Below are 25,254 nucleotides of genomic sequence, written 5' to 3'. Positions count from 1 at the left end.
TTATGTCAAGTGTACTAAGATATTTGCACTGGAAACTGGATCAAAATCACTTGATAAGATTTTGTGTTTTGCAGTGAATCTGCAGAATATATCCAAGGATCAGCAGCAACACTAGATAGTTCTAGAATAAATAAATATTTTAATACATTTGAAATAAGACAAACTGACTTACAAGTAAGATATAAGAGCTTGCTTTAAATAAATATGTCCTGGATATTGTTCCAAAAATCCTTGTTCCACTGGCAGATTGTTTCATTTATAGTGAGACATTTTTCTCATATTATTAGTGAAATAATTTTAAGTGGAACAAGCTCCTATGTCTTGCTGAAGATAGTTTTGTCTTATTTCAAGTGAACTAGAATATTTACATTAAAAAATAGACCAAAATACTCTGTAAGGTTATAATAAATAAACAGTCATAGTGAAGAAAGTGATTTAAATCCTACAGTTTTTCTCTGAGTGAGTCTCAGCGGACCAGAATAGAGCGGCGTAAATCTGTTTCTGGCATCCCGGTGCATTCTGAAGGACAGAGTATCAAATGTCTCCAAACAAGTGCAGAGGAAAGGACGTCAGTGGCAGCTGCCACTTAGCTGACAGAGACAAAGATTTACATGCATGACCCGATCAGCATCGTTTCAGAAAGTCTGGTCAGACAGATTAATCTTTATCATTAGACTGGCAATAACTTACAGCCCATCTTTAGTCTGTTTCAGGTGTGATTACATAAGCTCTGGTTACATTCAGTTGTTCGTATGGAGTCCAAAATGTGACAACAGTCTAATAAAAGACGATACTTCAGACTGTGAAACCTTAGCTTCCATCTGAGCATTTCTCTGAGAAATTAGACAGTGTTCCCTTTACTTAACTGTAGAGTCATCCATCACTTTCAAGTACAATAACCTGGCTTTAACTATGATGTTTGTAAAGTTACACAATAAAAAATTACAGCCATATTTTGATTTGGTTAGTGTGTCATAGAAGGATAAAAAAATAGTGTTAATTTTTCAATGATGTTTTCACCGTGTCATTCACCTTGTAGTTCCAAACTAAATATTTGGATATGAAGCTAAATATTTAGCTTGAAAACTAACCATTTAATTTCAAATTAAATATTTACTTTCCAAGCTAAATAGTTAACTTGGACCTAAATATTTAGCTTGCTTTCTAAATATTTAGCTAGTAAGATAAATATTTAGCTTGTTAGCTACTAGCTAAGTACTTACTTGGCCTGCTAAATACTTAGTTCGCAAGCTAACTAAATATGTTATCTAAATATTTTTCCACCAAGGTAAATGCATAGCTTACTCGCTAAGCTAAGTATTTGAACAAGATGAATCCAAATACATTGACCAGTATAGACTTGCTAACTAGCTAAATATTTAGCATCCAGCTAAATATTTAGCATCCAGCTAAATATTTGGCCACCAAGATAAATATTTAGCTTGCTAGCCAGCTAAATATTATTTAACTTGCTATCTAGCTAGCTACGTATTTAGGTAGCTAAATATTTAGCTTGCTTGCTAAATATTTAGGTTGCTAGTTAAATATTTAGTTAGCAATAATTTAGTTGGTCTCAACTAACCCTTAAAAAAGTCTAGTTGAGACCGACGGACCAGATTTTGGTAAAAAAGAGAGAGAAAACAGTAAATCGTGCAAATGGAAATTATTATTTATTATTAATATTGTTTTAATTTATCATGCAATTAATTGATTTTTTTTTGTTTTTTTTTTTCTAACGATAAATACTAAACGATACGATGTCCAGCAGCTGATGCAGATTTTTTAAAATGCCTCCCTTTCCCCCAGTGTGCGGCTGTGATCTGGCTCTGAGCGGCTTCTTTATGAGGAACGGCGACTGCCTCTGCCCGGTGGACTTCCAGCGCTTCCACGGCACGCCATGCACCAACTGCGGCGAATTCGTGGAGGGGGAAGTGGTCACCGTCCTGGGGAAGTCCTACCACCCGGCCTGCTTCGTGTGCACCCTGTGCAAGTAATTAAACACAATAATCTGCCAGCTTCAGGTTGAGGGAGGGACGGTTTGGTCTTATCTCTGTTTGTTTTCTCTGCGTCTCAGGCAGCCCTTCCCTGCAGGCGACTTCGTTACCTTCAGGGGAAAAGAATGTCTCTGCCAGCGCTGCACTGAACCCGCGTCACCGTCTAATCACATCCGACATCCCAACAGTAAGTGGTTATACCTTCACTCTCATATAAAATATAATAAATCATGAGGTTTGATCCTCTAAACCTCTTGGGGTGTTAAAGATTGCGGCTCTTTAAAGGATTTCAGGCTGCCAATAAGATCAGATCACCGTCTAATAACAGTCAAACTGAACTGAATGAATTTTTAAAGATTCTCTAATTTGTTTTCTTAAATTAACATTGAAGTGTATCAATAAGCTACTATACTTCATATAGAAATACAACACTGTGGAACTTATGTATGGAGGACAAAAACTCACATAATTACAAATAAAAACATATATATATATATATATATATATATATATATATATATATATATATATATATATATATATATATATATATATATATATGTATATATACACACACACAGACAAGATGGTAATGGCGAACCAACCGGACATTGTGGTGGTGGATAAAGAACAGAGGAAAGCCGTTGTGGTGGATGTAGCAATACCAAGTGACTACAACATGAGGAAAAAGGAGGACGAGAAACTGGAGAAATACCAGGGCCTCAGAGAGGAACTGGAGAAGGCCATGAAGGTGAAGACCACAGTGGTGCCTGTGGTCATCGGGGCCCTCGGGGCAGTCACCCCCAAACTGGAGCAGTGGCTACAACAGATATCAGGAACAACATCAGACATCTCAGTCCAGAAATGTGCAGTTCTAGGCACAGCCAAGATACTGGAGGAACCCTCAAGCTCCCAGGCCTCTGGTAGAGGACCCGAGCTCAGAGGATGAAAAGAGAGAGAGAGAGAGAGAGAGACCACCCGCAGAGAGTGAGAAGGGAATTTTATTTTTAGTTATATCAGTATAAACCATGAAGTTCATTCCCGGACGTTGTTTAATTTCCCCTTGGGATTAATAAAGTATTTTTGAATGTGAGTATGTTTGTGTTTTTGTCCGTCAGATTGTTCTGGTTGCGGCAGAGACATTAAGAACGGCCAGGCTCTGTTGGCGCTGGGAGCTCAGTGGCACCTCGGCTGCTTCAAATGTAAAACCTGCAGGAGGATCCTGAGTGGGGAGTACATCAATAAGTAAGTACACCCCCTTCCATTCATGCTTTCCTTCAGGTTTGCCTTATTTAGCTAGCTTTAATAAACCAAAGATATTTTCTAAAATCTGAACCAACCAGAAAATGTGTGCTCTCATGTGTCAGGGATGGCTTCCCGTACTGCGAGAGGGACTACCAGGCTCAGTTTGGGGTCAAATGTGAAGCGTGTCAGAGGTTCATAACAGGAAAACTCCTTGAGGTGAGAAAGGTCATGTTGTTTGTTTTTAGCAACATTTCTTTTTTGTCCGTTTTTTTAACCCTATTTGGGTCTCAGCTGCTTCTGAAAACACATCCGATGCTTTAAAACCTCCCAGCGGTTTTTTTTTTTTCTGAGAATAAATTTATGTTTTTTGGTGTCTGGAACTTGAGCCTTTTCAAAAACCTCCCGAATGTTAAGAGACGTTAGACTGGCAATGCGCCGTTTCCTAGCAACCCCACCCAAGCCCAGCCCGTTACCTAGCAACCTAGGAATTCTGAAAGGGACTCAAAATAGGCAGAACTGACCCTAAAATCTCATTATTTAAGAATAATTTGAAGCAAAAATGTAATGAATATGTTTTCTATAGACAACAGGTCCTAACCTGCTCAAAGAAGCATAATAGGTCAGAGATTTTTAACACTGATGATAATAAATGGAACATTGAACAATATGATTGATACAGTCTGATCCGCCTGTTTCCTGTTTGTAGGCTGGAGAACGACATTATCACCCCGGCTGTGCAAAATGCAGCCGATGTGGCAAAATGTTCACAGAAGGAGAGGAAATGTACGTTCAGGGTGAGTACGGCTGATTCAGTCTGATGAGGTTGTTACTCTGAGTAGAAAAAAAAATAAATCTAACATAACAGATCTGATTTTAATCAATTTCCCACCTTAATTTATTTTCTGAAGAATAAATTATAAATGACAGAAAATATTTTTAAACAGTGGTTTTGTACAGTATTATGCTACAATTTTTCAAAATGGTCTCATTACCAGGATATAGTCAGACATTCCTGAGTTTGAAAAGTTTAAAATTAGCTTGAAAAAGAACTTTTAGATTAATCTCAGAAAATTTCTAGAAAAAACTAAGAAATTTCTGAGTCTAAAAAGTAAAAATATTTACTAAAAAAACAAAAACTTTGAGATTTAAAAAAAATCTAAAAAAAATAAAATAAAAAAAACATGGAAATTTCTGACTTTTAAAACTGAAAATTCCTGGTTTTGAGAGACATTATGCCAGAAATAACTATTTTTTCTGTCTAAAATGTCTCTAACACACCATCATTTCGCCAAGATGCTCAACATTCCTCATTTTAAGTTTTTATTTTTCATGATTTTATTTTCTCATAAAATTACGACTTCGTTCTCCTAATATTACGACTTATTCTGGTAATATTAAAACTTAATTCTCTTATTATTTCCAGTGTTTTCATTTACAGCTGTATTTTTGTAATATTCTGACTTTATTCAAATAATAATAAAAAAAAAGAAATCATAGCCTAACCCTAAAATGTTGTGGTAAAGTTGAGATAAATAGACTGTCAAACAAGATGGCCGCCATGAACTATGGAAAACCAAGGAGTTAAAAAGTCCAAATTTTCCAAAAATTAAATCTTCATAAATTTCACTGAATCAATAAAACTGATTTATTGCCCAGCCCTGGCTCTTGGTTGTGGAACGTTTCTGGTTTTTTAAGCTAACTGTCGACATTTTCACAGGTTCAACAATCTGGCATCCAAACTGCAAAGACAGCAGCAGAGCAGAGAGCTGCAGGGTGAGCTCCTTCAGAAATGTAAAGATTCAAAACCAGAATCTCTCTTTGGTTTTACCAGCTGTGCCGTTTCTCTCAAGCTTCACGCTCTTTAACGTAGCGTTAGCTTCACAACATCACATGTTCACATTTCCTTTCCAGGTCAGCAGACCAAAGACTCCATGTCTTGATTTCTTTTTCCCTCCACGTGAACTGAAGGTCATTACTGTTTGTAGTTTGTTTTTCTGCACTGCTGGAGGTCAGCACCAAACCAAGCATGAAAAACATCCAGCAACTCTAAACATTTTGTCATGCAACAGCCAGTAATTAATTCCTAATGAGTTTCATTAGGAATTAATGAAAACGGCGCTGAAAAACGTTTTTGCCCTCATGGAAATATAAAAGTTTAGAAACTTCTGAGATTAAAATAAAAATTTCTGTTTTTTGTAGCAAATGCAGAAATATTCTCTTCCTTTTTTCTAATACGCCATCATACCAATCTGTTGGTTTGACAGATTAAAAACAATAAATGTTTTTGCTCATTCAGCAGCACAGAAAGGTTTTTGAATTGAAAATATTGCTTATTTTGTCACTATTTGGTTTTCAAATAGAATGTCATTAATTCATTCCAGACTAATTAACTGGATGAACCGATGGCCACATCAAATCCAAATAAAGTTTATAATTGCAGCATGACAAAATGTTGGATAAAACTTTGAAACTTAGCTGAAGTAAGGTAGGTTATTACTTAAAATTGAATAAAAATACTAATTTTTTGGCATGTTAGAGAATTTTTCACTCCTTTACTGATTTTGGTGCATGATTTGCTGTTTTTTTTTTTTTTTTTTTTCAGATTTTTGTGTTTTGTGCAGATTTTCCTAAATTCACAGCAGCACCCCAGTTTGCTCTCACGTCCACAGCAAAAATAAGTTTGTAATAAAAGTAGAGCTCAAACAATTAGAATATCATAAAATGTTTTAATATTTTCTGTCTCATTTTATAAATGCAGCTCGTGTGAGACGTCAGATGTGTGCGCTCTGTTTACCCAGCTGTTTTTGACATTAAATTAAAGAGTTTTGTTGTCTGGACATTGAGCCGTTTCAAAAAACTCCAGAATGCAACGTCACAAATCAGCAGGCACTGCGGCATTGCCTAGCAACCCCAGCAGAGTTCTGCCCATTACCTAGCAACGCCAGCAGAGTTCTGCCTGTTACCTAGCAACCCCAGCAGAGCTCCATGGCATTTGGTCAGCTGGTTTTCCCGCTATATGGTCTGTACAATGGCTGCTGAAAAAGATAAAGTGTTTAGTTGTTGACTTACCAATCAGAAACCACTTACTGCGTTCTTGTTGGTTGTGCAGCAGGCTCCACTTCTGCTTTTCAAAGCTGTAAGGTTGTACTGACATTCCTTCCTCAATGTTGTTGGTTGTTGAATCGTTGCTGCTTGCCTCCCTAACCTGAGGAACATTCAGACTGTTTGTTGTTCTCCAGCCCAACAGATCGTCATCTGAAAGCTCCTGCTCTCGACCCGGATCCTGCACTCCCAGCAGCCCCGGCAGAACCATCTGTGTAAGTTCTGACGCTGCTTCGTTTACAGAATCTTCTCTTACACTGCAAAAACACAAAATCCTACCAAGTACTATGGGTCTAGGTTCTAGTGTGAGTATCTTGGTGCACTTGAAATAAGACAAAACCAACTTATAAGTAACTTTTTAGTACAGTATAGGAGCTTGTTTTCAGGAAATAATTCCTTAATATTTTTTTAAATAAAGCACTAGAATTAATAAGACATTTTTCTCATATTCTAAGTGAATAATCTGCCAGTGCAACTAGAAATGGGTTGCTAGGCGATGGCCTGGGCTTGGCTGGGGTTGCTAGGTAACAGCACCAGTGGAACTAAAACATTTTCACCATTATTAAGGAATTATTGACTCTAAACAAAAACAAGCTCCTATATCTTCTTGAAAAGTTACTTATATGTCAGTTATATCTTATTTTAAGTGAAATAAGATATTTGCGGTAGAAACTAGACCTAAATCTATGGTAATGTTCATTTTTTCGCAGTGTTCTCCATGTTTTGCACCTTGTTTCAGTTAAACACTTTCATTCATACAGGGCAGTCACCTGGATGAGGCGATTATGAAAGATGTTTCGTTTTAGGACATTTTGTGGAAGCTGCATAAGAGTCATTTTCTTCATACTTAGATTTTCTAAAGATTTCTGAACCTTGACTGATCGGAAGTAGCTTTCATTGTTTTGAGAAAATGTGATTTTAGTTTACATTTTCTCCATTAGAGTGAATCAGCCTCTTATGAGGCTGAGCTGCTTAATGAAATGGTGCTTTGGTGTGTTTTCCTGCATTTCGCCTTTCACTGTGGCTTTTTAAAAGAAAAACACTTTAATTCCCATCAAAGCACCGTGTGAACCAAAAGCCTTGATCTGAACAGAAACAGGAGGAAGAGCTGTTAGACTCAGGCTATGAAGTGCCAACGGCAGGGGAGTCATGGTGCTGCGGGATTAAAGCTTGATTCCTCCCTGCTGAGACGTAAACCTGTCAGTTTCCCCTCAGCCTAACCTCCACTGTCTCTGTATGTGTCTGTGAATGTCTCCGCTCCTTCTTCCAGGCAAAAGTAGATAATGAGATTATTGATTACCGAGACTTAGCAGCAATTCCCAGAGTCAAGGCTATATATGATATAGAGCATCCAGACATGATTTCCTATAAACCTGTGAACTCCTGCGCTCTGGATGCCGGAGGAGACGCTGCAACCGGACGAAGCCTGACCGAGGTAACGCCTTCAGACACAGATCTGTGTTTTAACTGTTCCACACTTCACATATCACAGCTTAAAACTGGATTTTATGTGACGAATCTTCACAAAGCAGAGCATAACTCTAAAGGGAAAACACAGATATTCAGGGTTTGTTACAATAAAAATTGAACTGCAGGTATTTTTTTCTAGTTTTTATTGTAAATATCTGAGTAGAAATAAGACAAAACTAACTTACAAGTAACTTTTCAGCAACACATAAGAGCTTATTTAGAGTCAATAATATATTGATATTGATGAAAAAGTTCTACTTCTACTGACACCGTTACCTAGCAACCGCGGCCAAGCCAGCCTGTTACCTAGCAACCGCGGCCAAGCCTAGCCTGTTACCTAGCAGCCGTGGCCAAGCCCAGCCTGTTACCTAGCAACCGTGGCCAAGCCCAGCCTGTTACCTAGCAACCCAGTTCTAGTTCCACTGGCAGATTATTTCACTAATAACATTATAAGTAATAATCTGCCAGTGGAAGTAGAACTTTTACATAATATTAATAAATTAGGGACTTAATAATTTGAAAAGTAAAAAAATTGTGACTTTTAAAACTGAAAAGTTTTTTTCTAGAAAATTTCTGAGATTGATCTCAAAATTAAATTTCTTTCTAGCAAACTTTAGGCTTTTCATAATCAGAGATTTCCAAGTATTTTCTTGAAAATTTCTCAAGATTAATCTCACAACTTCCGAGTTTTGGGTGGAAATTTACTCCTCCTTTTATTCCTGTCTGCAGTGGCCTTATGCTATCATGTTGGTGATGAAACAAAAAAATTTAAAAAATGACACATATTGTATTCAGAGCCTCCTCAATGAAGTGCTATGTGTTAGCATAGCACTTTAGCATCAGCAGAACTAGCGGTTGTTTGTGTGTTAGCGTTACCGCTGCTAACTTTTTGGCTAGCACTGCCCGCCGCTCCTCATTGGCATAACTCCTACTGCAGCTTTAACATTTGCAATAAAGACGTATCCTAAACTTTTAGCTTTAGATTTAATGCTAAACTATCTGAGAACAATCTGAGTGACAGTTTTCTGGTTCCTTCTTGTACAGGAAGTTAAGTTTCTGTAACTGCATTGATTTTTCCTCTTTTTTCTGCTTCAGTCACCAGGAAACGTGTCTGAAACCACAGAGGTAAAAACCACCTTCTCTCCTCATGCAGGTTAAAACCCAACCAGTCGCTCATCTCCATCTTTTCCATCCATTTTTTAAAGGAGAACTTTGAAACGAGACCGTGTGTGCCAAAATCTTCAAGTGACGGTCCGTTTGGAGGTCAAACCATGTGGTGTCGACACAGCTACAGTCCGGCTCTGTCCAGATCACCGCAGCATTTCCACCGACCAGGTGAAAAACAAACGCAGAAATAATTACAGAAAATTACAATGTTCATTCTTTACTCTCCTTCTCTATGATTTTCCACTTTTCCATCACTTCCTGTATCATTTTACCTCCTTAAAGTTACAGGGTTCTCCCTTTTTACCACCTGGGAACAAAAATGAAACCTGGCCTGCTTCTCCTTTAATCACACATTTCTTTCTAAAACTCATCTGCTCATTTCCTTTTCCTTCATTTCAGAAAAAAATATTTTATGATAGATAAACACAAAGTTGAGCACAATGTGAAGTTTAAGAAAAATAATACATCTTTACTTTTCACATGGAGTTACAGTTGAAAGAAAACCAAGACAGAGGTGTCCAAAATGTGGCCCAACATTATAAACTAGAAACTTTAAAAATACTTTTTATTAAATTTAATGGTGTGTTGTGATATTCTAATCTTAAATGTTGTGTTTTCATTGGTTGAAATCAGAAAATCATCATATCTAACAGAAATAAAGGCTTGAAGACATTAATCTGTGGGTAATTTACTTATATAACAAATGAACTCATCAATAATATTCTCATTTATTGAATATGACTGCAAGAAGAAAAATATTATTTTCCAGTGAAACAGAGCCACCTAGTGGTCAGACTCCAGACCTGATCTACATTACTGAAAACAAAACTGGTTTAATTTCAGATTTTGATTAGTTTTTCTGTTTCTGAGCATTTTATTGAACATTTTCTATTACAATAATTATCCCAAGTGTTATCTAAGCATTCCTAAGGTTGTGTTTGTTTTTATCCTGTTTGGTATCAATATGAACAATCAATCAGCAGGAGTCACTGATTGAAGTATTTTCTTTTTAATATTTGTCAAACACTAAGTAGCAGAAAACCAAGAACATCGAAGCAGCGATTCTGATCGAAACATCCAGAGAAACAAACGTCCTGCTAACAGTTAGCAGCTAACAGTTAGCAGCTAACAGTTAGCAGCTAACAGTTACTGTCCTCCTTCCAGCAGGTGAAAGCTTCGATTTGCACAGGAGGCGTCCAGTTTACAAACAGCCAGGTAGAGCTTTCAGTGACAATTATTAACCTTCAGTCAAGTGACTATTGACACACTAACATTTTTATAAAACTGTGTTATATGAAATATGTTTTGACTTACATGTGATTAGCTTTAAGGTTGACCTTAAACTTTAGGAAAAGCTCTGAATTATAAAGACATTTTACTGAAGCTGAACTGCATGAAGTTTGTAAAGTTACAGTCAAAAATCAAGAGCAATAATAAAGAAAAAAAATCAGGGCTAGTTTTTCAAAGTCATATTTTTACTATTTTATTCATTCATTTATAAAGTTTCAAACTAAACATTTATAGATACATTTGTAGATATATAACTCCTCTTTAAATATTTAGCTAGGAAGCTAAATATTTTGCTAGTAAGCTAAATACTTAGCTTACTAGCAAAATATGTAGCTTCAACTTAACTAAATATTTTTGTTTGAAGTTAAATATTTACCTCCAAAGTAAAGATTTAGCTAGCAAGCAAAATATTAGCTTGCTAGCTAAATATTTAGTTAGCAGCTAGCTGGTTAACTAACTAAATATTTAGTTTGAAGCTAAATATTTAGCTATCAAGGTAAATATTTATCGTGAGATTAATTAAATATTTAATTTGAAGCTAAATATTTAGCTCCAAAGTAAATAGATAGATAAATAGAAACTTCATTAATCCGTGGAAGATGGGAGTTTTAGTTCCCGTCTCCCACACAGCAGCCGTACATCAGACACTTAAATTAATGTAAAGTTAAATATTTAGTTTGCTAACTAAATATTAGCAAGCTGTTTAGTTTGAATATGTGACATTTGTAAATGAATGAATAACGTGGTGAAACTCCCATTTCTTTCTTTAAACATTTGGATTCGGCATAATCCAGATTATTGCTGATTTTTTTTCATGACTCAGGCTGTGAGATTTTTTATTCAGTTGTCAGTGGCAGCTGAATAGAAACTAGACTACAAATAGTTGGTATGATTTGGTATACATGAAATAAACAGGTTTTAATCAAGAGGACAATCCAGTTCAACTCTGATTTCCTCAGTAATCTGATCCGTTTCGGGGAATTGAGCCGTAAGTCGTCTCATGAGGAGCTTATCTGTCTGCTGTCTCACTTTCACACAGATCCAGATTCCGGCTCAACCCAAACTGCGTCTCTGCCCGGATTCAGCCACAACTTCCTGAGTTTGGTGAGCAAATCTTGTCCCTGTTCCACCAACAGAAAGGAAAAAATGGCTTTAATTCATCAATCTACTGGATCACAGTGAAACTTTAGAGTTAAATTAACCAGACTGAAAATGATTTATATACTTATAACCACAGAAGGACAATAATAATATGATATTTTCATGTCCTGTAGCATGTCTCTTCACATCAGTATGATGGAGTATTAGTATTTCCAGGGAAAATGTTTTTAGAAATTAATAGAATTAAAAAATTACAATTAATTATGAGAATAAAGTCATAAAATTGTGAGAATAAACTTACATGAAAATAAAGTGATAACATTACAAGAATAAAACTGCACAAGAATAAAATTGTAATATGATAATAAAGTCTCAGTATTTTTACTTTGTTCTTGTAATACTGACTTTATTGCCATCGTGTTTTCAACTTTATTCCTGTTATTTTAAAATGAGAAAACTTTTAAAATTAGAAATGTAATTTCTCATGTTTTCTGCTGCTTAAGCCTCGTTTTCCGCCTGGTTACCGCCTCACCAGCACTGACAGATTCAGTAAGTATGCAGGTTTTATCTCTTCCACATCATTGCTCATAATTTTACCAACTTTTTTAGATGCTAATTTTAAACCGGTGATGTTTTCTTCTTCTTCTCCTCTCCTTTCAGGCTTGAAGGTGCGTGAGAGCGACTCGTCCTGGTCGTCCTTTTATCACCGCCTCTCTTCACTGTGTCCAACGGCTCTGTGGCGGAAAATTAGCTACACTGCAAAAACAACACAATACCGAGAATTTTTGGACTAATGCAAATATTTTACTACATGTGAAATAAGACAAAACTAACTTAAAAGTAACTTTTCAGTAAAATATCAGAGCTTGATTTAAGTTAATTCTTTAATATTGAAGAAAAACTTCTAGTTCCACTGATGGATTATTTCACTTATAACATTGGAAAAATGTTACAAGTGAAATAATCTGCCAGTGGAACTAATAATTTGTCATTAATATTAAGGAATTATTGCTCCTTTATATTGCTGAAAAGTTACTCATAAGTTAGTTTTTAGACAGAAATACTTGGTAAGATTTTGTGCTTTTGCAGTATAAACTTGGATTCTTATCGAGCATAATGCTCATTTTATCAATAAAACATCAATGAACTGATGTTCACTGATAACACTGAAAGATAATAGATCATAATCAAAAGAGGAAGCCATAAACATTATTAGAAACGAATCAGTAATATATGCAAACTCAGCAGTTATTAACCTCCCAGTAATCTATCCGCTCTGCTTACCTGCTGATTCATCGCGCCATGACTTCCTGCTCTCTGCACGTCTCATCCTGTAGCTCACCACCGATGATCAGATCCCACTAACCCGAGTGGATAGAGGAGTGTCTATGCCTAATTTATTGGAACCTAAAGCAAGTATTGTTTTATATTTACTCTATTATCTGTTCAGATTCCTCAGTTTGTCGTTGTATTTCTTACATTCTTATCGTCATCCTGCTTGCTATTAACTTCAGTCCTGTTGCTACTTCAGAAGTCATTGCTTGATTATCTGCTTTGTCACACAAATCAATGTTCAGAAATTAGTAAATCTGGCCTTTAAAAGCATCTTCTACCTCTGTTTGTCCCATCAAGGTCTATCCATACGAGGTCCTTAAAGTCTCAAATGGAGGCCGAGTGAAACTCCCCAAAGACGTGGACAGAACGAGACTCGAGGTAAAACAACGGTCAGATCCAAATGCACAACGGTTGGAGGCTAGAAGGAGTTGTGTTTTTGCAGTGTAGCTGCTGTTCCTCTGGTAAATTCTGCAGATTCACTGCAAAAACACAAAATCTCACCAAGTATTTTTCAGCTAGCTTTTATTGTAAATATCTTAGTACACTTGAAATAAGATAAAACTAGCTTCCAAGTAGCTTTTCAGCAGGCAATAGGGGCTTGTTGGGTAAAATGTCACATTTTGGGACTGAGTCACACGTCCAACATCAGTGTCTGACCTCACCATTGCTCTCCTTGATTATCAGCATTTAGATCATTTAACAAAAACATTGTCTTTCTGTAAAAACATGAGACAGATACTCATCAGTGTGACGTTTAACAGGGGTATAATTATATTTACACTTTTTCTTTAGTTTCACTCTCTCCTGCTTCGTTTGTCACAGCGCCACCTATCCCCAGATTCATTCTTTGAAATCTTCGGGATGAAAATCCAGGAATTTGACAAACTTCCGCTTTGGAAGCGCAACGACATGAAGAAGGCGGCAAATCTTTTCTAAATGTTTGTTATTTTTAGACTTTATTTCCTTTTCTTGGTGTTTGATGTTGACATTTGGCTTCACCTTAAGTTAGATTAAACAATTATCTATAAATAGTTAATAATTCAAAATTAAAGCCTCAATTAGCAGCTGTAAAGCATCTGCAAGATAATTTTCATACTTTGATCTCAGAAACTGTTGACGTTCTGTTTATTACAACAGGTTTATTAAGAGTTGACAGTTATTTATAGCTTAATAAATAACTGATTTAGTAAGATTTAATTCAGTGTTTCTATTTCTGGAATTTCTAGTTATGACTGTTGAACTGATGCATATTTTATAATTTTCCAAATAAACATTTCTGTCCGTGAGTGTTAGATGTTAGCATGTTAGCTTAGCATGTTTAGATTAATACTGGATCATTTGTAGAGTTCAACCTTTTAGTTTAGGATAAAAAATGGGTAAAAATTGATCCTTTCAGCCTTTGTGTTATGTTTGTTGACAGTTTTTTCTGTTTATGGCCTTTGGAAAATGTACATAAAATCTATTATTTTTAATTATTTTAAGTCTTTTTAGTTATTCAGTTTATTTAATTTTAGACTTTATTGAAAAAAATCACAAAATTTCATGTTCAGCAGAGAAATTATGCATGGATGACTAAGAAATACTTTGTTTTGAGTTGCATTAAAACATGAAAACTCTTCTTTCTTGGACACAGACATGGAAACAGATTTGAGATTGCAGGGAGGAATTGTGTGAATAAATCATCACTGAAATGTTTTAAGTAATATTGTTTGGAGATATTTTTCTTTTCGTGTTTTACCACATATGCATCTTAATATTGCAGCTTCATCACCACTTCAAGCACCAGAAATAAAATCTTCCTTCTCACAAACTGTGTATTTATTGATTTTCAAATGTAAAGCACACATTTTCTAACTTTGGACTGGAGTTTTACTTTGAATATTTGCATCATTTTTAATTTCTTTATTCATTCACTACATAACTTTTCAAAAAATGACATAACACACCACATTAGCTAAAAATAAATAAATAATTTCCAGCGGATGCAATTATTTGAAATGTACGACCAACAGATGGCGCCTGCAGCCTAAATTAAAAAGCACACAGTTACTGTATTTCCTAAAGATTTGCTTTCAAACACAAAAGTCCTCTTTATGTATGTAAAATAATAAAAAACAAACAAATGCAAATTAAATTATACTGAATACATGTAAACTCCCTGAATATTTAAAACGTTTTCAGTTCCTTACATTTGATAAACAAATGAAACAATCTGGTTTAATAAAAATCCTAAAAGGGCAGATTCCAGGGGTTTAGATAAATACAAAAATGATACAAGCAATAAAAATGATCATTATTGTTTAATATAAAATCAAATGTTTTGATTTTCTCCAGAAAAAACTGTGAAAATACTTTTGATTATTTGATATCAGTTTGTAAAAGTAATATATAAAATGATAATAATAACCATTATATTATTAGATCATTTAAAATCAAATAATTTTTTTCTGTTGAAAAAAAGGTCAAACTACTTTTGATTATGTCAGTTTATAAAAAGAAAACATAATAATAATAATAATAATAATAATAATAATAATAATAATAATAACTATCATCATTATTATTTAATTAATTTATAAGGTAATTTCAGGTAATTTTGTGTAGCATATTTTCAGCAACAAGGAAATTCAAAGTGCTTTACATGCGTTAGAGGAAATACAAACAAAATAACCAAAGTTAAATAATTAAAAAATTGCGTTAAAATACTTTTAATCACATTAGTTTTCCATCGTTGGCTCTTTAAAGCCCACCATGACGAAAACAAGATGAGCATGCAGTCGGATGCTTTTCATTGGACAGTTGAAGCGTGACCAGCATGTGATTGGTTGAGGTAAGTGCCACTCTGCGCTCCGCTCCTCGTAGCCCCGCCCCCTTCTCCGTTTAGCCAGAACGAGGATTTTCACGAAAACATCGACCGCAGATTGCGCAGCAGAGCACAGCAGCCACACCACGGGAATGGATCCAGCTGCGTGACAGCTCCGTGGATGGCGTGTTTGAAGTTGTTTTAGCGATGTTTGGCTATGAAGACAAACGTTAGAGGCAGTGAGAAGATTGTTTCACGACGATGTCACTCATTTAACGTCCAAAAAGGGCCGAAGAAGTGGACTCCCTCCCCTCCGCTTTCCCTTTCCCCCGCCCCCCGCTCCTTCGCTTCGGTGCAGCCGTTACGGCCGATGGAGGCTGACGGGACTTTTGCAGCGAGCTGGAGGCCCGGAGCGTCACCTGTGAAGCGTCGTCACTTCGCTGCGGGACGCGTTTGAGAGACTAAAACCCCGCACTGACTGCGTGTTTCCTTCTAACGGCTGACTGTACAACTTTTCCAGGAGGGGGAGAAAAAGTTAGCAGCTCGACGTTAGCTGCACGAGCCCGACCCCCGCGCGCACGATGACTGATTTGACTTAACGGAGCGGTTACTAACCGCATCACGTCACGCAGGACAGGTGAACCCACGCGCGGTTACCCCCTGTGGATGGACTTCACGGTTTCTTCTTCGGTGGAGTCAGTTTTTACCCGAATTTCCCAGTCTACCTTGGAGGACTGGATCCTCAAACAGGGACTGGTTGTTTTATTTTTTATTTTTCCTCTTAAAAACTTTCTTCTTTACCGACCATCATGTCACTGAAAGAAAACGCCTGTCGGAAATTTCAAGCCAACATTTTCAACAAAAGTAAATGTCAAAACTGCTTCAAACCCAGAGAGTCACATCTGCTGAACGATGAGGACTTAAATCAGGTATTATTTATATGTCAATATTAATACCGTTTTATGATTGTTTATCATAGGCTGCTAAGTGCGAATGTGAAGCTAATTGGAGATAATTAGGTTATAGCCAAAGGGAACGTTTTTAATTACCTTTATTCATATACAGTTGAATCAGAATACAACACAAAGCCGGCCTGAGGCATAAGCAAACAAGGCAAAACTTCTGTAAAATTTCCTAACATTTTCTGAATAGCAAATGAAAGAATTTCTGGTTAAGTATTGAAAGAATTGACATTTGTATTATTTGTAGTAAAAGTGACTTCTGTCATTTTATCTTAAAATGGATTTATAGAATTGATAGTTGAGATGCTAGTTGGCAATTTATTTATGTTGATTTGGTGAAATAAATGAACCACTGGTACTTGCGAATACTTTAGACCCCTAAAAAAGAAAATTGCTCATAACTGATTACTTTTAGTAATTCAAACACCAAATTTACCTTATTATGCTCTGATAAAGTGCACCAGTGTTGGTTATGAAGTACCACAAGGTTCCCTGCTTTGACCAATTCTTTTTTTCTATAAACTTTAACTTGATTGAAGTGTTACTCAGCAGATGATTGATGATAAATCCCCTCCTCCCCCATTTAATCAAATTGATAGCTGGGACACTTGGCAATTAATACATAAATGTAAATGATTAAGCTGGCACAATTTGTTGCTGTGGTGAATGCAGTGGACCCCAGTATTCGTGAATACTTGAGACCGCCTCAAAAAAAAGTTTTTAACTGCCTATTTTAGTAATTCAAGCACCAAATATACCTTAATATGCATTGATACAGACAGAGGAAACAAAGAAGCTAGCATCTACAGTCTTCCTTATATTCACTTTTGGTGTGATACAGCTAAATAGCACTAAGGAAAATAAATGGCTGCTTTGCAAATGCCATCCAATTGTGTGTCAACTGGAATTACGCCTAAGTATTTCAGCAGCATTTTCTTGGGAATGTCTTCTACATAATATATGAAAAATCAGTGAATTTTTACAGAACAAACTGTAGAGACTGAGTAGACGGGGTTTCACTAAAAATAGTTGTTCAAAGTAGACATAAAATCTCTGAATGCAGGTCATAATAGATGGTTGTATTATGTTGGTGCACATTTATCTGACAGATTTCAGTTTGTTTATGTTGCTGATAGTAATTTTCTGTGTTCACCAGTGTTGGTTATGGAGTACCACAAGGTTCCCTGCTTAGACCACTTCTTTTTTCTATAAACTTTCACTTGATTAAAGTATTATTCAGTGGATGATTGGTGATAAATTGACCCCCAAATTGATCAAATTCTTCCCAGACACCTATATGTGATGTATAATCATCCTCCTTATTGTTTATGTATAATCATCCTCCTTATTGTTTATTATCTACACCCAAATAAACTATGAGGATGGGATTCCACAGAGATGAACTCAGGTTCATTTTATTGTGTAACTGGAGCAGAAAGTTGACTAAAACAAAAGCTCTGAATGCATCGGAGCATGTTCAACATCTGATATGTTTAGTCATCAGTTTAGACAAGGTGTTTATAAAGTTGATACATTGGTGACTAACCAAGACTCATCATCAGTTTCCAGGTGTTTGGCTCGGATAACCTGGATGGAAAAGAGAAAGAAAAAATCTCTGTAAAATAGAAAGTTTTCTGTTCAACTCAATAACCAGAATATATATAGTTTCTTTTTATGAATAACATATTTAACCTATGACTATCAGCTGCAAACATGCTGAGTTGTAATTCAGTGTTTTGGCTTTTATGCCAACTGCCAAGTATTTTGCATTATAAAGTATTTTCTTATTGTTATTCCTGCCACAATAAGCAATAAGTCAATTAATTGCATGATAGATTAAAACAAGATCAATAATTTTTATTTGCATGATTTGTCGTTTTTCTCTTTGCACCATAAACTGGATGATAAAAGTTTTCAGTCTGGTGCTTTGGTCTTAACTGGCCATTTTTAACAACAGTTTTGTTTACAGACTTCATAATTAATTAATTTATTGTTTCTGTTGTTTTGTTTGTTTATTTTGGATATTTAAAATGTCTTCCACTTCCAGTGTCAAATGTTCTTTAGAATTGAAAGTTTGTTGATCTTTGAGAATATTTTCTAATATTTTCTTGCATTATTATGCCATTATTACTGTTTTATTACTTGAAAATGGTCTCAAAACAATATTATTGCTTATTGCAATAATTTCTGGGACAATTTATCATTTAGCCAAATTTATCTTGGCAGACCTTCTCATTGTTTTTATTAAATGTGATTGAGAAGATGGATTTTTGTTTCACATACATCCAACAAACACCATAAGTTCCTGTTCATTTAATGTTTATTTTCTTATTGATTCTGTTTCATAGTTAGTGACTAGCTTTGAAAAATAAGTTTTCTGCCCATATTTTTAGAATAATCTCCTATTTTAGTTTTATTTCTGATCTCGACCAGAACAGATTAAAGTTGCTCCGTTTAACTGCTGAAGGGGAACAAATGACCTACATTTATCTCAGTTTTGTCTCTGTTCTGTCAGGTCATGTGAGGAGAAATGTTTTCCTGCGCTCAGTTCAGATTTCTGCCATTTTGTTGACTTTATTTTTGAAACATGCAGTTTTTTCTATCATTATGGGTCAAATTCCTGGCTGTCAAAAGTTAAGATTACGACTAATTTTGTTTGCAGTCGTTCAGAAGAGGAATGTGTTTGTAATCAAAGTGAAAGAGGATTTTGTTGCAGATTATACTCGGCTTTTTACAATCTAAGCTGTAATCACAACCTCAAACTGGAAGATGCCATGTAATAAACCTCAACTGGATTACATAAGAGAGGATATATAAGCTCTGTAGATATCTGGATGATTTCAGCATAAACTTTAATTGCTCTTCTGTGCAGAAAGCAATGAGGAAGTTGGTTCATGAGGTTTTTTTGGCTCTACAAAAACTGCCAACAGTGATCCCAGTTTCACTGCAAAACCACAAAATCTTACCAAGTATTTTTGGTCTATTTTCTAGTGCAGATATTTTAGTACTCCTGAAATATGATAATATAAAATATGATACTTATCTGTCAGCTAACAGATAACTTTTCATCAGGATATAAGAGCTTGTTTTAAGTAAATAATTCCTTAATATTGATGAAACAGTTCCAGTTCTACTTCCATATTATTTCAGTTATAACATGGGAAAAATGTCTTGTCATAAGTGAAATAATCTGCCAGTGGAATTAGTTAGAACTGGGTTGCTAGGTTACGGACTGGGCTTGGCTGTGGTTGCTAGGTAACAGCGCCAGTGGAACTAGAACTATTTCACCAATATTAAAGAATTATTGACCTAAAACATGTTTCTATGTCGTGGTCTTATTTTAAGTGTATTAAAATATTTGCACTAGAACCTAGACCAAAAGTACTTGGTAAGACGTTCTGTTTTTGCAGTGTTTGCTTCACTTCTCCCATAGATTTCTGCTGCTTTTCTCTCCAGCTTGTGATCTGCAGTTTTTTTTTTCGCCTCTTGTTTCCTCCGGCCGCCCACCCGCCTGCCGGGCCGCCCACCGACATGATCACAGGGAGAAATCACGCGTTTGGCTCTTTTTATTTATTTTTTTCTTTGTGAGCCAGCATGGTGCTCTGGAGGGAAGCCAGCTCAACTCCAGGCATTTAGTGACTAATGCTAGAAAATGAAACGCGTGGTAAAATGTTCTGGAACAGGGTCAAAGTGCCTCCAAAGCTTTCCCATGCTTTCAGTCTTTTTACCATTTCTAACATTTAGGCCTTTCACGATTACAAACAATAATGTTGTTTTCAGACCATTTCCAACTAACATGTCGCTAATGCAGAAATGTAAATTTTGTAAAGAACACTTAACACTGGATATTTTAAATATCTAGAATAAAACCTAATAACCAAAAACAAGTAAAAATCTCACACAACCAAAGCCATAAATAAAATGCATTATAAAGTCTCTGTAAACAAAAAGGTCCTTTAAAGAATATTAACCATCAGAATGGAAATTATTGAGCTCATTTGAATTTATCATACATATTTACTCACATGGCAAATGCACTCTAAAATGTCTTTAATTGGGGTTTTATGCAACAGATTTGCATAAATTAATATGTAATTCTGAAAGATAGTAATTGACCAGAATAAAGTTGAAATGAAGAAGCAATTTTACGAGGGGAAAAAAACCCCCAAAAAATTAAAATGAGGAATGTTGAGAATCTTGTGAAGTTAAACTTTGGTCCAAGTTTTACAGATAAGCAATTATTTAATCTTTTAACTCATCAACATCAAATTATTACCATCAGCACGACGTTGAAAGGATCGTGCAAATAACTGATTCTATTTTGAAGAAAATTACACAAACTGAGCTGGTCATGTCAGATCTTTATAAAAATATATTTTAAACAACTTTTTTCTTTTTAATTTAAATTTTTTTTTCTGGTAAAATCACATTTTTATTCTGCTGATATTGTGAATTTATTCTAGTAAGTAAGCAAATTCTTGGAGCTTGAGCTTGATACTCCAAACACGGGATGACTGAAATAAAAACCTCTTTTTGAAAATATTATATGTTTGTAATTTTATTTTTAGAAAAGAAAGCGAAAAAAATATTCTGTTAAAATCGAATCTGGCATGAAAAATTAGATTTTATTTTTCAACCACATCACTCAGCCCTAACAGTAAGTTAATCACACGATAAATGAGTTTCGTATGAACAGCAGTCGCTAAAGAGCTGCTCCCCTTTAATGTCGTTTTATAGTCGGCATTTTGAAAACACTGCAAACATTTGACACCAAGTTTGAACTACCTGCCCTGTTCACCTGTTTTCTCTGTCTGACATGAAAATTTAATATTTTTTTAAATGCAATTTTGTTTATAGAAACTTCATAATCCATTTTAATTAATGTTGTGTTTTTTATTTTGGATATTTAACACATTTTTCAGTTAGTGTTAAATATCCGTTGTTTGATCTCTGAGTGCGTCAATATGCCGTTATTATCGTATTAGTTAAAAATTGTTTCAAAATGACAATATTATCATTAATTTCCACGGTAATTACAGGCCTAAAAACTGCCAGTTTATCACCCAGAATCTCTATGAAAGTTTTGTTTTTAATTCTTTGTGTTTTTGCTCCCATATCCCACCAGGCCAAACCCATATATGGAGGATGGTTGCTACTGGCACCAGAGGGAACAAACTTCGACAACCCCTTACACCGATCTAGAGTAAGTTTTTCTGGTTCACTTCACACCAAATCACAGCGAAATGACAAAAATGAAAAGCTGTTTTCTGTTTGGTGCTCCTAGTGGTTCAGTTCATTGGAGTGTGAGGTTCACTGCAAAAACACAAAATCTTACCAACTGTTTTTGGTCTAGTTTTTATTGTAAATATCTCAGTTTACTTGAATTAAGACAAAACTAGTTTACAAGTAACTTTCGATAAGATGTAGGAGTTTGTTTCAAGTCAATAATTCCTTAATATTGATGAAGAAGTTTTAGTTCCACTGGCAGATTATTTTACTTAAAACATGGAAAAAATGTCTTATTATTGAAATAAAAATAAGTGGAACTATTTAAAAAATGTTTTCTTACTTAAAACATGCTCCTTTGTCGTGGTGAAAAGTTACTTCTAAGTTAGTTTTGTCTTATTTTATGTGTATTAAGTATTCGCATTAGAAACTAGACCAAAAATACTTGGTAAGATTTTGTGCTTTTGCAGTGAATCTGCAGAATCTACCAAAGGAACAGCAGCTACACTGCAAAAACATAAAATCCTACCAAGTATTTTTGGTCGAGTTTCTAATGTTAATATTTGTAGTTCACTTGAAAAGAGACAAAACTAAATTACAAGTAACGTTTGTTTTAAGTCAATAATTCCTTAATATTGATGATCTTAAAACATGTGAATAATGTCTGTTAAGTGAAATAATCTTCCAGCCGAACTGGTACTTGTTTATGAATATTAAGGGTTTATTGACTCAATATCTTGCTGAAAAGTTACTTGTAAGTTAGTTTTGTCTTTTTACAAACAAATCCAACCAAAAATACTCTGTAATATTTTGTGTTTTTACAGTGTTCCTGTGGGAGTTTGGCACTCTATCACAGAAATCCTTGTTGTGAGGCAATAATGAGTCGAATATTTACATAATTTTGGGATTCCCACCTCCCTATCATCATGTTAATGGGAGCTTAACTTTATCAGCTCTCAGATTATGCTGCGGGTTCATCCCAAAACGAGGCGAGGGAGGGGAGGGCAGCCTGTGGGGGAGGACCGAGTTCCCACAGCCACGCTGATGGTTTCCATGTGTGTTTTGGGAAAAGCACCCCTTGATCTCTTGTCATCAGTCTGCTGCTGCCACTTTGACATCATCCCTGATACGTTCTGCCTCTCCTTGCAGTCCTGTTCTTACTGCTGGGCTGTAATTGGCTGCTTCTACGTAGCGCTGATGTAAGCAGTCGGCTAATAACAGAGTAAAATGGCTGATGCGTTCAGTGACTAATATTTAGGAGCGTTTCAGCGTAGCAGCTTGTTAGTCTGTGGTTGTATCGTGATCCTGAGCTTGAATATTTTAGTTGGCTCTGATGTTGAAATGATAACATTTGGTGTTTAGCATCGTAGCTAGTAGCACTGCTGCCTTGCAGAAAGAAGGTCAGGAAGACTCGGGTCTCCCTGCTTCCAGAGACACGACTGTTAGGTTATTTGGTCAATCTAAACTGCTGTTATGTATGAGTGTGTGTTTCTGTGTTGGGTATGGAAGACCAAAACTGACAAAATTAAAAATAAAAGTGGAAATATATAAATGGCTCAACAATTGGCCTGTAGCCATAAGCAATAAATTAATGTCATAAGAAACTAAAATGAGCTCAATAATTTCCTTTTGATTTAACATTTTTCTCTTTTTTTACTCTCGTTCTCAAGTCTAGTCAAAAATTATTGATATAGCACATTTATAACAACCTCAGCTGACCAAAGTGTTTCACAACAATCACAACATCACAGGTAGATAAATAGTACGACAAAAAATAAAATTAAGTTTGGTAAAAATGACATAATTATAAAATTAGCAGACAAACAAGACGTACTTCATTTCAGCTGCAGTGATTCCACAAAAACTCAAATCAGTGAAATACTAAGATCCCCACCAGTCTTCAGCCTGGTGTTTTGGTCTCAACCAGCCCTTATTCTGAAGGACAATTTTGTTTCCAGAGACTTCATAATTAATTTTTATTTGTTGTTTCTGTTGTTTATTTTTTTAGTGTTAAAAGTTAGTTGGAATTGAAAGTTTATTGATCTTTGAGAATGTGTTCTTTCATTATTGTCCCGCTGTTATCATTATATTGATTAAAAATTATTGGTTCCTTTAGACTGGAAAAGTGGAAGTTTTCAGTTTTTATAGGTTTCATTTACAGGAAAAAAAAAATCTGATTTGTCATTACTTTTTCGCCCAATCAGAGCCGGCCGGTCGAGTAAAAACTGATTGGTGCGTCGCTGAACCTGGTCGGCCCACAGACATTACTGGAGATGTTCTTTGTTTGAGTGGAAGGAAATAAATGTTAAACTGGATGATCTGGAGCAGATGATGCTTGTTGACGAAATGTTCGGCTTGATTGGAGGCCTTGTTTCGCTCCATGTTTAGAAAGAATGCCAACAAACTCTTCAAAGACCATTAATTAATCATTATTTATAAGCTAAGGAGGATCAAAAGATCAAATGGAAAACAATCCCAGGCTTAAAAACAACTTAAACTTGTTAAATTAAATTTTAAAAATACTTTATTAACCCCAGAGGGAAGTTAAATCATGTTACACAACTTTTTTCAACAGTTGTATTTGTTTCCTGACAGAAATGGCAGAGAAGATTCTTCATCCTGTACGAGCACGGGTTACTTCGCTACGCCTTGGACGAAATGGTGAGTTAAACTTTTTTCATTCTGGTTTTACTGGCTGGAGCTAATATTTAAAACATGACTGGCCTCGGCTGTCAGCAGGAGGAATGCTTTGGCGTCCAAACAACAAGCAAAGCAAACAAAGAGCAATATCTTCCTGGCTTTAACAGGAAGCTAACTAGCAGAGCGTCGGGAGGAATGAAGTGACACCACATGGTGTTCATACTAGAAGCAGTCATGTGCTGGCCAGATTGTTTGTTCTGTGGTTAACACACTCTGCACACACATTGTGCAAGAACCCTGCAGTGACTACCTATTTGGAGAGAAAACGTTCCTCTCTGTATATAAAAAAGCTCCTTATCTTTGAACGTTTTGTGCTGTTTTGAAGCCTGTAAAATAAGCGTCGGTTGTGGGTTTCATGTGTAACGTTTCCATTATAATGGGAACTGTTGGTTCTGTGCTTTGCAGAGTATTGATTGACCTAAGCTGGTGCTCAGCTTGTTTTCCCTCAGCGTGGACTTTAAAATCAGGTTAAAGCTGCTGCATAAAAACGGTTTCCCAGTGAAATAAAAGCTCAGTTTCTATTTTTATTACTCGCTTGATTTTGTATTATCCTTAAATTAATGAAGTAGCCTGTAAATTATCCTGTTAATACTGCAGTGGTCTTAGTGTTTTCATCATCTTGGAGGCATTAAGTTGTTTTTGTGAGATGAAGGTTGATGATGAGAGGAAAAAGGGAGAAGTCAGTCTTCATCCTTTCATCTGCTTTCTGAATAGAGCATGAAACAGAGAGGAGGAAATATCAAGAGGCACTAAAAATAGAGCCTCGGTTCCTACATGAGCTGCTTTAGAATAATTGGTTTATGTTCAAGAAACAGCTGCCAAAACCTGCATTGAACAATTAATCAATTATCGTTAAGAT

General features: G+C 35.6%; 2 protein-coding genes across 13 annotated transcripts in view; both read left to right on the top strand.

The window, feature by feature from the left end:
• The window catches only part of LOC106947570 (actin-binding LIM protein 1-like), a 25,119-nt gene extending 11,364 nt beyond the window's left edge, over positions 1 to 13,755 (top strand). For 2 of the 8 annotated variants that reach the window (XM_015032656.1, XM_015032662.1), the window contains exons 3-20: positions 1,807 to 1,990; positions 2,075 to 2,181; positions 3,113 to 3,239; positions 3,362 to 3,455; positions 3,946 to 4,033; positions 4,957 to 5,012; positions 5,151 to 5,207; positions 6,479 to 6,556; positions 7,612 to 7,776; positions 8,907 to 8,936; positions 9,017 to 9,146; positions 10,143 to 10,193; positions 11,308 to 11,372; positions 11,873 to 11,918; positions 12,030 to 12,037; positions 12,707 to 12,781; positions 13,002 to 13,082; positions 13,527 to 13,755. In XM_015032656.1, coding sequence (XP_014888142.1) covers positions 1,807 to 1,990; positions 2,075 to 2,181; positions 3,113 to 3,239; positions 3,362 to 3,455; positions 3,946 to 4,033; positions 4,957 to 5,012; positions 5,151 to 5,207; positions 6,479 to 6,556; positions 7,612 to 7,776; positions 8,907 to 8,936; positions 9,017 to 9,146; positions 10,143 to 10,193; positions 11,308 to 11,372; positions 11,873 to 11,918; positions 12,030 to 12,037; positions 12,707 to 12,781; positions 13,002 to 13,082; positions 13,527 to 13,640 — 1,556 coding nt within the window. In that variant the 3' untranslated portion in view covers positions 13,641 to 13,755. The remainder of the gene's footprint in view (positions 1 to 1,806; positions 1,991 to 2,074; positions 2,182 to 3,112; positions 3,240 to 3,361; positions 3,456 to 3,945; positions 4,034 to 4,956; positions 5,013 to 5,150; positions 5,208 to 6,478; positions 6,557 to 7,611; positions 7,777 to 8,906; positions 8,937 to 9,016; positions 9,147 to 10,142; positions 10,194 to 11,307; positions 11,373 to 11,872; positions 11,919 to 12,029; positions 12,038 to 12,706; positions 12,782 to 13,001; positions 13,083 to 13,526) is intronic. The other 6 variants (XM_015032659.1, XM_015032663.1, XM_015032660.1 and 3 more) reach the window with 5 other exon arrangements.
• Positions 13,756 to 15,569: 1,814 nt separating this feature from the next.
• Positions 15,570 to 25,254, top strand: part of mprip (myosin phosphatase Rho interacting protein) — a 77,229-nt gene continuing 67,544 nt past the window's right edge. For 3 of the 5 annotated variants that reach the window (XM_015032652.1, XM_015032650.1, XM_015032651.1), the window contains exons 1-3: positions 15,570 to 16,436; positions 21,595 to 21,672; positions 24,291 to 24,356. In XM_015032652.1, coding sequence (XP_014888138.1) covers positions 16,317 to 16,436; positions 21,595 to 21,672; positions 24,291 to 24,356 — 264 coding nt within the window. In that variant the 5' untranslated portion in view covers positions 15,570 to 16,316. The remainder of the gene's footprint in view (positions 16,437 to 21,594; positions 21,673 to 24,290; positions 24,357 to 25,254) is intronic. The other 2 variants (XM_015032653.1, XM_015032654.1) reach the window with 2 other exon arrangements.

This window comes from Poecilia latipinna, unplaced genomic scaffold (genome assembly GCF_001443285.1).
Source record: "Poecilia latipinna isolate Pla-1442-1.1 unplaced genomic scaffold, P_latipinna-1.0 Scaffold247, whole genome shotgun sequence".
In the NCBI taxonomy this organism is placed as follows: Eukaryota; Metazoa; Chordata; class Actinopteri; order Cyprinodontiformes; family Poeciliidae; genus Poecilia; species Poecilia latipinna.
The sequence above is the reverse complement of the archived record's forward strand: the minus strand, read 5'-3'. Positions and strand labels throughout refer to the sequence as shown.